This window comes from Heterodontus francisci, chromosome 24 (assembly GCF_036365525.1).
Source record: "Heterodontus francisci isolate sHetFra1 chromosome 24, sHetFra1.hap1, whole genome shotgun sequence".
Taxonomy (NCBI): Eukaryota; Metazoa; Chordata; class Chondrichthyes; order Heterodontiformes; family Heterodontidae; genus Heterodontus; species Heterodontus francisci.
In genome coordinates this window covers 66,623,346-66,638,626 of record NC_090394.1, presented here as the reverse complement: position 1 = coordinate 66,638,626, position 15,281 = coordinate 66,623,346, and the positions used below count along the sequence as shown (strand labels likewise).

General features: G+C 41.7%; 1 protein-coding gene across 5 annotated transcripts in view; it reads left to right on the top strand.

Annotated features, from left to right (window-relative positions):
* Positions 1 to 15,281, top strand: part of axin1 (axin 1) — a 132,685-nt gene that overhangs the window by 98,245 nt on the left and 19,159 nt on the right. For 4 of the 5 annotated variants that reach the window (XM_068056466.1, XM_068056461.1, XM_068056462.1 and 1 more), the window contains exons 5-6: positions 2,777 to 2,914; positions 9,414 to 9,964. In XM_068056466.1, the coding sequence (XP_067912567.1) occupies positions 2,777 to 2,914; positions 9,414 to 9,964 (689 nt within the window). The remainder of the gene's footprint in view (positions 1 to 2,776; positions 2,915 to 9,413; positions 9,965 to 15,281) is intronic. The other variant, XM_068056465.1, reaches the window with a different exon arrangement.

Below are 15,281 nucleotides of genomic sequence, written 5' to 3'. Positions count from 1 at the left end.
TCTTTACTTCACTCTCAGCACCATCCTCACCACCCCCTCCTCCTCCCAACTCCCACTCACCCTCCATTAAAAATAATCTTTCTGTACCTTTTTGAGCAACGTGTAATCAGTGTCATTATCTAAGCTGAAGGTTTGAAGATACAAGTAATGGTTTATGGCATTACAGTAGGAAAGTTCTAAATATGTGCTAGATTAAAAAAAGTGAAGTCCGAAAAGTTTGTACATTTCGAAACATTTCCGTTATGTCTATTTTATGTTCGATACCTTAGCTTTCAGTTGAAAGATTTTAAGCAATATTTTAGTCTCTGAAGAAAGGACGAAAACTTATTTTCAATACATTATTACTGACTAAACAATATTGCTTCAAGCTACATTTTTATCATTTTATTGGAAAGACTGTGTTCTGAAATGTAAAGTTGAGTCACCTTTTATAAAATGTATCATGGATGCGCTTTACAAGAAGAAATGCATTGTACGCTGACCTGGTTTTAGAGGCAAAGAGATCTGAATTTCGCACTGGTGCAAGCTACAATGTAATTTGCATATGAAATTACCTGAACTGAATTTAGGCAGTAAGTATGAGACCATCTTGAGGATAGTGTCTCAATCTGACAGGTATGAACCAAAGTTTAGTAGGAATCATTGGAGTTTCATTGTCATTATTTTGTGAAGAAAAAGCTGATTGCTGTGTAGCCAGATAAATACCATGGCTACACGAATAGGTCAGAGGCTAGGATTCCTGCGGTGGGTAACACACCACCTGACTCCCCAAAGCCTGTCCACCACCTACAAGGCACAAGTAAAGAGTGTGATGGAATACTCTCCACTTGCCCGGATGGGTGCAACTCCAACAACACTCAAGAAGCTCGACACCATCCAGGACAAAGCAGCCCGCTTGATTGGCACCCCATCCACAAACATTCCCTCTACCACCAACGCACAGTGGCTGCAGTATGTACCATCTGCAAGATGCACTGCAGCAATGCACCAAGGCTCCTTAGACAGCACCTCCAAACCCACAACCTCTACCACCTAGAAGGACAAGGGCAGCCGATGCATGGGAACACCACCATCTACAAGTTCCCCTCCAAGTCACACACCATCCTGACTTGGAACTATATTGCCATTCCTTCACTGTCGCTGGGTCAATCTTGGAACTCCCTTCAAAACAGCACTGTGGGTGTACCTCCCCACATGGACTGCAGCGGTTCAAAAGGCAGTTCACCACCTTCTCAAGGGCAATTAGGGATGGGCAATAAATGCTGTCCTCGTCAGCGACGCCCACATCCCATGAATGAATTTTTTTTAAAAAAGGTTACTACCAAAATTAGGGCGGCACAGAGGCGCAGTGGTTAGCACCGCAGCCTCACAGCTCCAGCGACCCGGGTTTGGTTCTGGGTACTGCCTGTGCGGAGTTTGCAAGTTCTCCCTGTGACCGCGTGGGTTTCCGCCGGGTGCTCCGGTTTCCTCCCACAGCCAAAGACTTGCAGGTCGATAGGTAAATTGGCCATGGTAAATTGCCCCTAGTGTAGGTAGGTGATAGGAGAATGGTGGGGATGTGGTAGGGAATATGGGATTAATGTAGGATTAGTATAAATGGGTGGTTGTTGGTCAGCACAGACTCGGTGAGCCGAAGGGCCTGTTTCAGTGCTGTATCTCTAAAATAAAAAAACATCTTTAAAAAATTAACTAGCATTCAGATACCAGATACAATGTGTTCCAGTTTTCCTGTCCACGAGCAGTAAAAGTTGCATCCACTGGTGCCACATTTTTCAGACTTTGTCTGGCATGAAGTCCTGAATTAACCAAACTTTCCTCGACAGTTCAACATTCACAAGATAATTATAAATGAGGAAAACTATTTTATCCACCTTAATTGGCAACGCCCACATCCCTAGAACGAATAAAAAAATCATACACCTAGGATCCTCGGGCTGCCCCATTTCACTTTGTGTATTATTCCTAAATTTTACTGGTTTGAATCTATATTCCTGTGCCACTAGCCATTTAATTTCAAGTAAGATTCCAGCATGACCTATTCCATTTCTTTTACTATTTTGTAAACCTTTACAAGATCACCTGTCAGACACTTCCTTTGTGGGTTGAGTCCAATTTTCTCCAGTCTTTCTGCATACCTCTGACACCAGAGATCAGACGGTTTGCACTGCCTCCAACACTTAATTGTCTTCCTTATATCTTGCTTACTAGAGCTGGATACAATCCTCAAGGTGCAGTCTGACCAGATAACAACACAGTTTGATCGTAGTTTCCTTTGATTAGTGTTCTAATGTTTTCGCTATATAATTTAACATTTTATAGGTTTTGTTGATATACCGCTGCATATCAGCTTCATTATCCATTTCGACAACAGTTGTGAAGCTCATGTCACTTAACTAAAATATTGTACATAGGAAGAAAAAATTTGTCCTATATTACATTTCATCTGCCATTTTTCTGTCCAACTTATTCTATAATTACTAAATTGTATCCTCTGGATCTGCTGACCCTCCTAGTTTGGTATCACCTGCTCTGAACTAACTGCTACTCTTGAAAACTGCCACCTCCAAGTGATAAAATATTTTGATCAATAAAAAAACTGTTGCTTTTATAATTGTTGTAATGCTTGACCTTTTCTCATTTTCATGCTTTTGCAAAATAAGGTTAAAGCTGTATTAGATTACTTAATATTGTAATTTATTGAAAGAACAGAATACAAAACTGATTGGCATCGACACGGATTGCACTGTTTTGATTTAAAATCTGTTGATCTACCTAGCGCACGTATCGGATGCCAAAGGATATCCACGTTGAACCAGAAAAGTTTGCTGCAGAACTCATCAGTCGGCTGGAGAGTGTGCTACGAGAACGAGAGGCAGAGGAGAAGTTGGAAGAACGGCTTAAGCGCGTGAGAGCAGTAGGTTTCATGTGATGAAAGCAGTTTAAATGTTAGAATGTTTTCCAGTGCATTAGATAGCCCTCTAGGGGAAGTGCAACAGACATCTCATGAATTATATGGATTTATTTTTAAGTCCTATGTATTCAAACTTAGTTTTCATCATCCAATTTTACGAATTTTGTTTGCATTATGAAATTATAACTGCCTCTAATTTCTCTCCCGTTTATACCATAGTAGGTTGCTTTACTCACCTTTTTTTTTCCCCACCATATTCCGTTCATTTCTTTTTCATAGTTGGTCTCCTTTAATGAATGTAACATTGCAGAGGAGTGGGCAGGTTTACCTGTCAACTCCTCTATACGCCACACAATTTTTTGTATCATTCGATGTGTATATACTTCTGAAAAAAGAATATTGGTGAGTAACAATCGTGCCAGGCAATGACCATTTCAAACAAGAGAGAATCTAACCATCTCCCCTTGATGTTCAATGGCATTACCATTGTTGAATCCCCCACTATCAACATCCTGGGGGTTACCATGGACCAGAAACTGAACTGGACCAGCTGCAAAAATACTGTGGCTACAAGAGCAGGTCAGAGGCTAAGAATTCTGTGGCGAGTAACTCACCTTCTGTCTCTCCAATGCCTGTCCACCATCTGCAAGGCACAAATCAGGAGTGTGATGGAATACTGTCCACTTGCATGGATGGGTGCAGCTCCAACAACACTCGAGAAGCTTGACACCATTCAGGACAAAGGAGCCTGCTCGACTGGCACCCCATTTACCACCTTCAACATTCACTCCCTTCACCACTGATGCACAGTGGCAGCAGTGTGTACCACCTACAAGATGCACTGCAGCAACTCAAGGCTCCTTCGACAGCACCTTCCATACCCGTGATCTCTACCACCTAGAAGGACAAAGCATGGGAACACCACCACTTGCAAGTTCCCCCTCCAAGCCACACACCATCATCCTGACTTGGAACTGTATCGCTGTTCCTTCACTGTCACTGGGTCAAAATTCTGGAACTCCCTTCCTAACAGCCTACATTCCAAGGGCTGCAGTGGTTCAAGAAGGCAGCTCACCACCACCACCTCGAAGGCAATTAGCGATGGGCAGTAAATGCTGGCCTAGCCAGTGATGCCCACATCCCACAAAATATTTGTGTCTGTTTTCTCCTGATCAGGATGGTGTCTCTTGAGCAACTGATCTGAAATTACTGCTGCAGATTAGAGTGTTTCCTGGCAGCCATATTATGGTCATTAAGTGCAAGCCTTGTGATATCACTAAAGCCGTGGAGTGCTCATTATCAAATTTCTTTGTGTTTTTGGTCTGCAGATGTCTTCACCTTCGAGGATGATATAGCCCAATTTTAAGATATCAGAAGCCACTCTTTAATGAAAAAGTGTTTGAATCAAATGCAGATATTTCTAATAATGAAGTGAGAAGCTATTGGTGGTAGCACAGACTATTGTGAAGCAGTCACTTAAAAATATCATATAATTTACTTTTGTCAATGAGATGGGTGTTGGAGAAAGGAGGGAGATGGGAAGCAAAATGCCTTATGGCAATTTTTCATTAGCATTTTAGAAATTGTTATTTACAAATCTGTTGCATAACTATGTGGTGGACAACGCAAATGCTAATATTTACATAGATCCTGTGATGCTGCGCTAATTGATTAATTTGTGTTTCTTTGGTCTGGAAAGAACCTCTCATTGTTCATATGCATCTTTTTTTTATATAGCAACATATTTACTGAGTAGCAACAAATGCAGTCAATAACTGGGCAGAAGATGCTAAAGCATGTTAATTTCTAGCTGATTCAATGGTGCCACCTGCAGGCTGGTAACATAAGTTTGTATGGCTAACTCAACCATGTAGTTTTAATTGCTTTCACAGTTCAGCATTCTTGATCCATACATAGCTTTTTGTTTATTATTCAGTTATTTGAGTAATTTTCTTATTTTTAGTAGGACCTCAGCCTTCAAATATGGCATTTCTGCATTATTTAAATGTTCAAAAATAACAGCAATTGAGTAAGGAATTAGATTACATACCTAACATGGCAAGGAAATTCAATTAAGACAAAATCACAGGGAATATGATTTTGTTGAAACTACAAGTATTTTTAAACATCTATTTGAATGTTATTTTGTACAAGTTTATTTTATACTTACAAAGTAGTAAGCCTTAGCTTTTAGTATTGAATAATTTAGCATGTTAAGAGCCTGTAAATATGGTACGGCAATTATCATGGGGGATTTTAATCTACATGTAGATTGGTCGAACCAGCTCAGTCAGGGTAGCCTTGAGGAGGAGTTTGTCGAGTGTATCCGTGATAGTTTTCTTGAACAGTATGTAATGGAACCGACGAGGGAGCAAGCTATCCTAGATCTAGTCCTGTGTAATGAGACAGGAATAATTAATGACCTCATAGTTAGGGATCCTCTTGGAAGGAGTGATCACAGTATGGTTGAATTTAGAATACAGATGGAGAGTGTGAAGATAAAATCCAATACCAGGGTCCTGCGCTTGAACAAGGGGGACTACAATAGAATGAGGGAGGACTTGGCTAAAGTGGACTGGAAACAAAGATTTTACGGTGGGACAGTTGACGAGCAGTGGAGGACTTTCAAAGCAATTTTTCAAAGTGCTCAGCAAAAGTATATTCCAGTGAAAAGGAAGGACTGGAAGTAAAGGGGTAATCTGCCATGGGTGTCTAAGAAAATAAGGGAGGCTATCAAATTGAAAGAGAAGGCATACAAAGTGGCCAAAAACAGCATGAAACTAGAAGATTGGGAAAACTTTAAAGGTCAACAGAAAGCCACAAAAAGAGCTATAAAGAAAAGTAAGATAGAACATGAGAAAAAACTAGCACAGAATATAAAGACAGATAGCAAAAGTTTCTATAAATATATAAAACGAAAAAGAGTGGCTAAAGTAAACGTTGGTCCTTTAGAGGATGAGAAGGGGAATTTAGTTATGGGATATGATGAAATGGCCGAGGCATTGAACTGGTATTTTGTATCGGTCTTCACAGTGGAGGACACTAATAACATGCCAGTAATTGACAAAGAGACGAACTTAGGTGAGGACCTGTAAACAATCATTATTACGGAAGAGGTAGTGTTGGGCAAGCTAATGGAGCTAAGGATTGATAAGTCTCCTGGCCCTGATGGAATGCATCCCAGGGTACTAAAAGAGATGGCGGGAGAAATAGCAGGTGCACTGGCGGTAATTTTCCAAAATTCGCTGGACTCTGGGGTAGTCCCAGCAAATTGGAAAACAGCAGATGTGACGCCACTGTTTAAAAAGGGAGGTGGACAAAAGATGGGGAATTGTAGACCGGTTAGCTTAACCTCTGTAGTGGGGAAGATGCTTGAGTCTATTATCAAGGAAGAAATAGCAGGGCATCTCGATAGAAATTGTCCCGTTGGGCAGACGCAGCATGGGTTCATGAAGGGCCGGTCATGCTTGACAAATCATTTGGAATTCTATGAAGACATTACGAGCAAGGTGGACAATGGGGACCCAGTGGATGTGGTGTACCTAGATTTCCAAAAGGCCTTCGACAAGGTGCCGCACAAGAGGCTGCTGCATAAGATAAGGATGCATGGCGTTAGGGGTAAAGTATTAGCATGGATAGAGGATTGGTTGACTAACAGGCAGCAGAGAGTGGGGATAAATGAGTTCTATTCTGGCTGGCAATCAGTCACTAGTGGTGTGCCTCAGGGATTGGTGTTGGGACCGCAATTATTTACAATTTATATAGATGATTTGGAGTTGGGGACCACGTGTAGGGTGTCAAAGTTTGCAGATGACACCAAGATGAGTGGCAGAGCAAAGTGTGCAGATGACTGTGAAACTTTGCAGAGGAACATAGATACATTGAGTGAGTGGGCAAAGGTCTGGCAGATGGAATACAATGTTAATAAATGTGAAGTCATTCATTTCGGTAGGAGTAACAGTAAAAAGGATTATTACTTGAATGGTAAAAAGTTGCAGCATGCTGCTATGTAGAGGGACCTGGGTGACTTTGTGCATGAATCGCAGAAGGTTGGTCTGCAGGTACAGCAAGTAATTAGGAAGGCAAATGGAATTTTGTCCTTCATTGCTAAAGGGATTGAGTTTAAAAGCAGAGAGGTTATGTTGCAGCTGTATAAGGTACTGGTGAGGCTGCACCTGGAGTACTGTGTGCAGTTTTGGTCTCCTTACTTGAGAAAGGATGTATTGGCACTAGAGGGGGTGCAGAGGAGGTTCCCTAGGTTGATTCCGGAGTTGAGGGGGTTGGCTTATGAGGAGAGACTGAGTAGATTGGGGTTATATTCAGAAGAATGAGGGGGGATCTTATAGAAACGTATAAAATTATGAAGGGAATAGATAAGATACAAGTAGAGAGGATGTTTCCACTGGCAGGTGAAGCTAGGACAAGAGGGCATAGCCTCAAGATTAGAGGGAGCAAATTTAGGACTGAATTGAGAAGGAACTTCTTCACCCAGAGGGTTGTTAATCTATGGAATTCCTTGCCCAGTGAAGTAGTTGACGCTACTTCAGTAAACGTTTTTAAAGCTAAGGTAGATATCTTTTTGAACAATAAAGGAATTAAGGGATACGGTGAGAGAGCGGGTAAGTGGATCTGAGTCCACGAAAAGATCAGCCATGATCTTATTGAATGGCGGAGCAGGCTCGAGGGGCCGGACCGCCTACTCCTGCTCCTAGTTCTTATGTATGTTCTTAAAGGCCAAAGAGATGACCAAAAAAAAGAGACTCAGTGAGTTTGAATAAAGGCAATAACATAATTCCCCAAAATAGTTATGGCTTCCAGTTAAAGTAACGCCTTTATTCCAACAAAATATGTAGCACTTTTAGTTCTGCATGATAATTTTCTTTCTGCAATTATGAACTTACAGGGTAATGTTGCAGGTTGATGGGTAAATTGGCCATTATAAATTGCCCCTAGTATAGGTAGGTGGTAGGGGAATAGAGGGACAGGTGGGGATGTGGTAGGAATATGGGATTCGTGTAGGATTAATATAAATGGGTGGTTGATGGTCGGCACAGACTCGGTGGGCCGAAGGGCCTGTTTCAGTGCTGTATCTCTAAATAAATAAAAATAAATCAAATAAATAAAAATAAATAACAAATAAAATAAATGTAGAAGCCCTGTATATGTGTGTGAAAGTGGCCACTGTAACTGAGTTCAAGATATACATAGTAAATACTCCATCTGAAACTAATTAGAAAATCAAATGCCTCGTCCACAAATAGTTTTTGGAAACATTTTATATTTGTATCAGGATCCTGATGTAAATGCAGTGAGTAAGAATGGTGAATTGTATATTTATGCATTCATTCGGTTGTGTTTATCCACAATCCATATTCAGTAAACCTTTGTGCTGTGAGAATCTCTTGGACTATCCTTGTTGCTAGGAGTTAACAAAACAGTTGTTGTGTTGGACACTTTTTTCCTTTTGTTACGACCAGTTGAGAAAGAGATCAAGGGTTCCCTTTCAGTCTTCACCTGATCTTACTGTAATGGGGTTTAATTTTAAACAGTGTTTTTAGCTCCCCCTTGGTGAATCCTTGTTCACCGCTTTCCAATTATAGGGCAAAGAAACCAGCACAAACAGATTTTCTTTGATTTAAAGAAGTAAAATTGAAATTTATTAAACTTGAACTTAAACTCTAATTCGGTTGACACCTACGGGTACACAACATGCCCACGCTAGCATGCATACGTGATACACCCATGCAAATAGAGACAGAAAAGAGCAGAAGAAAAAATAAAGTGGAAATGTTTGAGACAATATCTGAAGAGTTTTTGTTACGGTTCTTTGAGCTCACTGTAGAGTCCTTGATTGTGGGTAATTCTTGCTTTTCGTTGGGGCCCAGTAATTATTCTTAAACCTTATTTGCTGTAGGAGGCTTTTCTCTCTTGGGGTTCATGTGTCTTCAATGGATTCAGAGGCTTGTGAGAAAGAGATGGGAGCAGACAGGAAAGATCTTCAGTCCAGAAGCAAGCAGTATTTGAGTTCAAACTCTGTGGCCAGTTCAAAAGAAAATCCTAGAACAGCCAGTCAGTCGTGTGACCAGCTGGTCTAACCAGTCCTGGCCCTTGTGGATTGTATCCTCCTTAGGCCCTGGAATGCGCTTCCTCACCTTTGATGGCTGTTAGTATGTAAATGTTTTTTTCCAGCCACGGCTGATCTGTTTAACAAGTAATTTCCTCGCTCCAACAACAGTTAAAAATCAATGTTCATGACAAAATTGATGTGCCTCAGGCAGGTGGGGGCCTAGCATGACACTTTTTTGTATTCTTTATGGCAGCTTTGAATCATTAAACTTGGATTCTCAAGATAGATCAAAACCAGTTCTACAGTATCATATTGGAAATTATTAAACTCTTAATAGACTACTGTAACACAGCTGGATCTGTTGGAACAGCCATTTAGCACTAATATGGAAGTCTTTGCACATTATTTAAGTTAATTCTTGGATTTCTCTTGCAGGAGGAAGAAGGCGAGGATGCAGATGTTTCATCAGGTCCCTCTGTAGTTAGTCACAAACTGCCACCTGTCCAGGCTATGCACCACTTTAACTCTCGTTACTCTGAGATGGGCTGTGGTGGATTGCAAGTGCGTGATGCTCATGAGGAAAATCCAGAATCCATTCTTGATGAGCATGTCCAACGTGTGATGAAGACTCCTGGTTGCCAGTCTCCAGGACCTGGAAGGCATTCTCCAAAGTCCCGCTCTCCTGACGGCTTATCCAGTGGAAAGGCAACAGGTTTAATGGGAACGGTGCTACCTCCAGGGCATAAACACGTGTCCAAGACTGGCGTGAAAGTAGAGGCTCCAAACATGTACCATCACAAACATGTTTATCACCACATCCACCATCACAATGGGATGAAACCAAAAGAACAAATTGAGGCGGAAGCTACACAGAGGGTCCAGAGTAACTTCTGGAATGCTGATTCACACCACTATGCAACAAAGTCACGGAATTATGCTGAAAGCATAGGCATGGCACCTAATCCAGTGGAGTCTTTGAATTATGGGTAAGTGAAACCATGAGCAGTGTTTCATAAATAAAAACTGAAAATGTTTTAGATACTCATTAGGTCTTACAGCATCTGTGGAGAGAGTGTTAATGCTTCAGGTCCAAACCTTTCATCAGAACTGGGAAAAGTTAGCAATGTAATAGGTTTTAAGCAGGTGATCTGGGAAAGGGTGGAAAAAGAACCAAAGGAATGTCCATGATCGGGCAGAAGACAGGGGGACATTAAATGACACGAGTTGGTGCAGAGCCACAGGGAGTGATAATGGGACAAGTAAAGAAACAAAAGATTTGTCCGGAGGAGCTGTGAATGGCAGAATAATGAACAGTTGCTGTTCAAAAGCAAAAACGAGAAAAACAAGAAACCTACAAAGAAAAGGAAACAAAATGGGGGCGGCGATTGCGGTCAGAAATTATTGAACTCAATGTTGTCTGTAAGGCTGCAAAGTGCCCAGTCGAAAGATGAGATGCTGTTCCTTGGAAAAGTACAGAGGGCTGAGGACAGAGGTCAGCATGACCGCATGGTGGAGAATTAAAATGACAGGTCACCTGAAGCTCAAGGTCATGCTTGTGGACTGAACAGAGGTGTTCCACAAAACAGTCACCCACTCTGCATTTGGTCTCCCCAGTGTGGAGCAGACCGCATTGTGGAGCAGCGAGTACAGTATACTAATTGAAAGAAGTACACGTATATTGCTGTTTCATCTGGAAGGTGTGTTCGGCATCTTGGATGGTGAGGAGAGAAGAGGTAAAAGGGCAGGGATTGCATCTCCTGTGCTTGCATAGAAAAGTGCATGAGAAGGGGACGGGATTGGGGGTGATTGAGGAGTGGATCAGGGTGTTGCAGAAAGAACGGTCCCTTCGGTATGTTGAAAAGGGAGGGGAGGGGAAGATGTGTGAGATGGCAGAAGGTGATCTGTTGAATATGGAGGCTGGTGAGGTGGAAGGTGAGGACAAGGAGAGTCCTATTGTAGCTCTGAGAGGGAGGGGAAGGGGTGAGAGCAGAACTCCGGGAAATGAGTCTGACATGATCGAGGGCTCTGTTGAGCACAGTGGGGGGAAATCTCAGTTGAGATAAAAGGCAGAACTATCACAGTGATGCTGGTGTGGAATATTGCATCATTGGAACAGATGTGACAGAAAAACTGGGATAATGGAATTGGAGTCGTTACAGGAAGCAGGGTGTGAGGAAGTGTAGTCAAAGTAGTTGTGGGAGTCAGTGGGATTATAATGAATATTTGTTAATAGCCTATCCCCAGAAGTGGAGACAGAGAAGTTGAGAAAGGGAAGAGTCTGAGATGGCCCATATGAAGGTGAGAGATAAGTCGAAATTGGGAGTATAGTTGAAGTTTTCCAGTTCAGGGCAAGAGCAGGAAATGGCACCAATACAGTCATCAATGTACTGGCAAAAGAGGTTGTGGGGATGGTTGGGAGGGTGGGGGTGGGTGCAAGTAGGACTGGAAAAAGGAAAGTTCCACATATCCCATAAAAAAGCAGGCATAACTAGGAACCATGCAGGTATCCATAGCAACACTTTTATTTGGAGGAAGTGAGAGGAGTTAAAGGAGAAGTTGTTCAATGTGAGAACATGTTCAGCCAGGGTGGTGGTGGTGGATGGAAACTGGTTGGATCTCTGTTCAAGGAAGAAGCAGAGAGCCCCAAGACCATCCTGGTGGGGAGTGGAGGTGTGGAGAGATTGAACATTCTTGGTGAAGAGATGGTTAGGACCAGGAAATTGGAAACTGTTAAAATAATGGAGGGCATCAGAAGAGTCACAAATGTAGGTGGGGAAAGAGTTAAGATATGAAGAAATCAGTTCAGTGGGACAGGCTGAAATGATAGGGCTACCAGGGCAGTATTGTTTGTGGATCTTGGGAAGGAGATAAAAGTGGGCTGTAGAGTTTCATTGCTTTCCTGTGGCATTTTTTTCTAATGTCACAATGACTCCTTTTGAAAGATCGCCTAATCGTTCAGTAAGTAGTTGCATTTTGTAATATGGTTCTGAAGCTATGTTGATGGCCCCAGTTTGGTGTCTATGCTGAGTTTACAGACCTTGATTAGGAAAGCAGTCAGTGTCAAACCTGGTGGAGGGAAAGTGGGGGCAAATACAGTTAAGGACTTCTAATAATTATTCAGTCATCCCAGTTGAAGTACACGTTTGTGAATACCTGAAGTAGAAGTCTACATTGTGGATAAGCACAAGCTTGAGCATTATAGCAAGGTTCTGCATCTTCTGGCTTAGCCTGAGTGATGGCTGGGGTCACTGATGGGAGTCACTGACACAGGTACACAGGAGCTTAAAACTATGGTTGTGGTTTTGCCAACTTCAAGTTGGAAGAAATTTTGGCTCATTGATTGGGAAGTTAGAAAGTGTACCAACAGACTTTGGATTAATAGAAGACACAGAAATATTGTTAGGTGTTGTCCACATTAGTGTGAACGCTACTCCCAAGATTCTGTTTGGTTTCGCCATGTAGAGGATGGATTGCCCTGGTAACTGTGGGCATAGGAGAGAGCCATGAAAGTGGAGTGCAGAGAAGCTTGAAGAAGATAGAATGATCAATGATGATGAAGAAAGCAAAGACCTCGAGCAGGCTGAGAAGATATAGTTAAACACTGCCACTTGTGACTTTTTCAGAGCAAAAAAAGAGGATTGTAGATATGGTGGTAGTTGCAGAGGTCATTGTTTTCTTGAAGGTCTTGCTGGAGTTGGCGAAAGTTGATGACTGCAAACATGGAGCAGAAGAGGTGAAGTTGGGTTGTTGACCTGGGACAGAAAAGGATTGAGGGAGCAGGTGCTAGGCTTTATAGATTGGGTGATGAGGAAATGGCAAAGCCACAGAAAATAGGATGGGTGAAAGCTCTGTTGGATGGAGAGTTGGTAGGTGAGGGCCACCCAGCGGAGACTATGCGTGGCTTAATTTTGGAAACGGAGTTCAATGTATTCATAGGAACATAGGAGCAGGAGTAGGCCATTCAGCCCATCGAACCTGCTTCGCCATTCAATACGATTATAGCTGATCATCCACTTCAATGCCTTTTTCCCACACTATCCCCATATCCCTTTGTCATTGCTTTTTCAAAATCTGTCAATCTCTGCTTTAAACATACTCAATGAGCAAGCTTCCATAGCCCTCGGGTAGAAAATTCCAAAGATTCACAACCCTCTTGAGTAAATAAATTTCTGCTCATCTTGGTCCCAAGTGCTTCCTCCTTATTTTGAAATTGTGTCCCCTGGTTCTAGACTTCCCCACCAGGGGAAACATCTTACCTGCATCTACCCTGTCTATCCCTTTAAGTATTTTGTAGGTTTCAATGAGATCACCACTCTCATTCTTTGAAACTCTAGAAAATACAGGCCCAGTTACCCAATCTTTCTCCATAGGACAGTCTCGCCAACCTGGGAACAATTCTAATGAACCTTGGTTGCACTCATTCTATGGCAGTAATATCCTCCCTAAAGTAAGGGGACCAAAACTGCACGCGGTACTCCAGGTGTACCAAGGTCCTGTACAATGGAAGCAAGACTTCACTACTCCTGTGCTGACATCCTGTTGCAATAAAGGCTAACATACCATTAGCCTTCCTAATTGCTTGCTGCACCTGCATGTTAGCTTTCAGCGACTTATTGATAAGGACACCCAGGTCCCTTTGTACATCTACACTTTCTAATCTCTTGCCATTTAAGAAATACTCTGCACGTCGGTTCCTCCTATCAAAGTGAATAACCTCACATTTATCCACATTATATTCCATCTGCCACGTTCTTCCCCATTTACTTAACCTGTCCAAATCCCCTTGAAACCGCTTTACATCTTCCTCACAACGCACATTCCCACCTAGTTTTATGTCATCCATGCACTTGGAAATATTACATTTGGTCTCCACATCCAAATCATTGATATATATTATGAATAGCTGGGGCCCAAGTACTGAGCCTTGCGGTACCCCACTAGTCACAGCCTGCCAACGCGGGAATGACCAGTTTATTCCGACACTCTGTTTTCTGCCTGTAAACCCATCCTTAATCCATGCCAGTATATTACTTCCTATCCCATGTGCTTTAATTTTGCTAACCAACCTCCTGTGGGAGCCTTTATCAAAAGCCTTCTGAAAATCCAAGTATACCATGTCCACCAACTCTCCTTATCAGTTCTGTTAGTAACATCCTCAAAAAAACTCCAACATGTTCATTAAACATGATTTCCCATTCATAAATCCATGTTAACTATGCCCAGTCAGATCATTATTATCCAAGTGTCAATTTAGCACATCCTTTAGAATAGATGCTAGCATTTTCCCTACTACTGATATAAGGCCAACAGGTCTGTAGTTCCCTATATTCTCTCTCCCTCCCTTCTTAAATAGTGGGTGACATTTTCGACCTTCCAATCTGCAAGAACCATTCCAGAATCTATAGAATTTTGGAAGATGATCAATGCATCCACTATCTCCATAGCTACCTCTTTCAACACACTCTGGGATATAGAATATCAGGCCCTGGTGACTTATCAACCTTCAGTCCCATTAATTTCTTCAATACAACCTTCTTGCTAATAATTTCCTTCAATTCCTCATTCTGCCTAGTTCCTTGGATCTCTAATTCTGAGAGATTTCTTGTATCTTCCTTAGTGAAGACAGACACAAAGTAATTTAGCTTCTCTGCCATTTCTCTATTCCCCATTAAAGACTCTGCTGACTCTGCCTGTAATGGACCCACATTTCTCTTAGCAAAAAGTTTCCTTTTTACCTACCTATAGAAGCTTTTGCAGTCCTTTTTTTTTTTTGCTAGTTTACCTTCATATTCTATTCTCCCTTTATCAGTTTGGTCCTCCTTTGCTGTATTCTAAAATCCTCAGGTTTACTACTATTTCTGGTAACTTTAAAGGCCTTTTCTTTTAATCTTAGACAATCCTTAACTTGGCCTGGAGAATAGTTTAGAGAATTGCTAGACTGATCCAAAGTGCCACCGAACCATAATATCATGAGGCTGAATTAAGAAAGTTGAATTTATTTGCCCTTGAAGGAAGGTGGCTAAACATGAAACTTCAAGTATTATAAGATGGTAAAAGTAGAGCATTACTTCAAATTAAACCATAGCAGTAAGATACAGGAGCCCAAGTTGGAACTAGAAAAAAATACTATATTAAGACTGATGGCAGTAAGATTCTTTCAATTTCTCTGTGTGTCTGTCTCTGTCCCTGTCTTAAAAATATTTGCAGTCACCACAGCTTCAGAATTGAAGGTACAATTATTTCCAGAAAAAATGACACTTATCCTGGGCTTTTAAGAGCTATAGGCTGTGATGTGAGAATCGG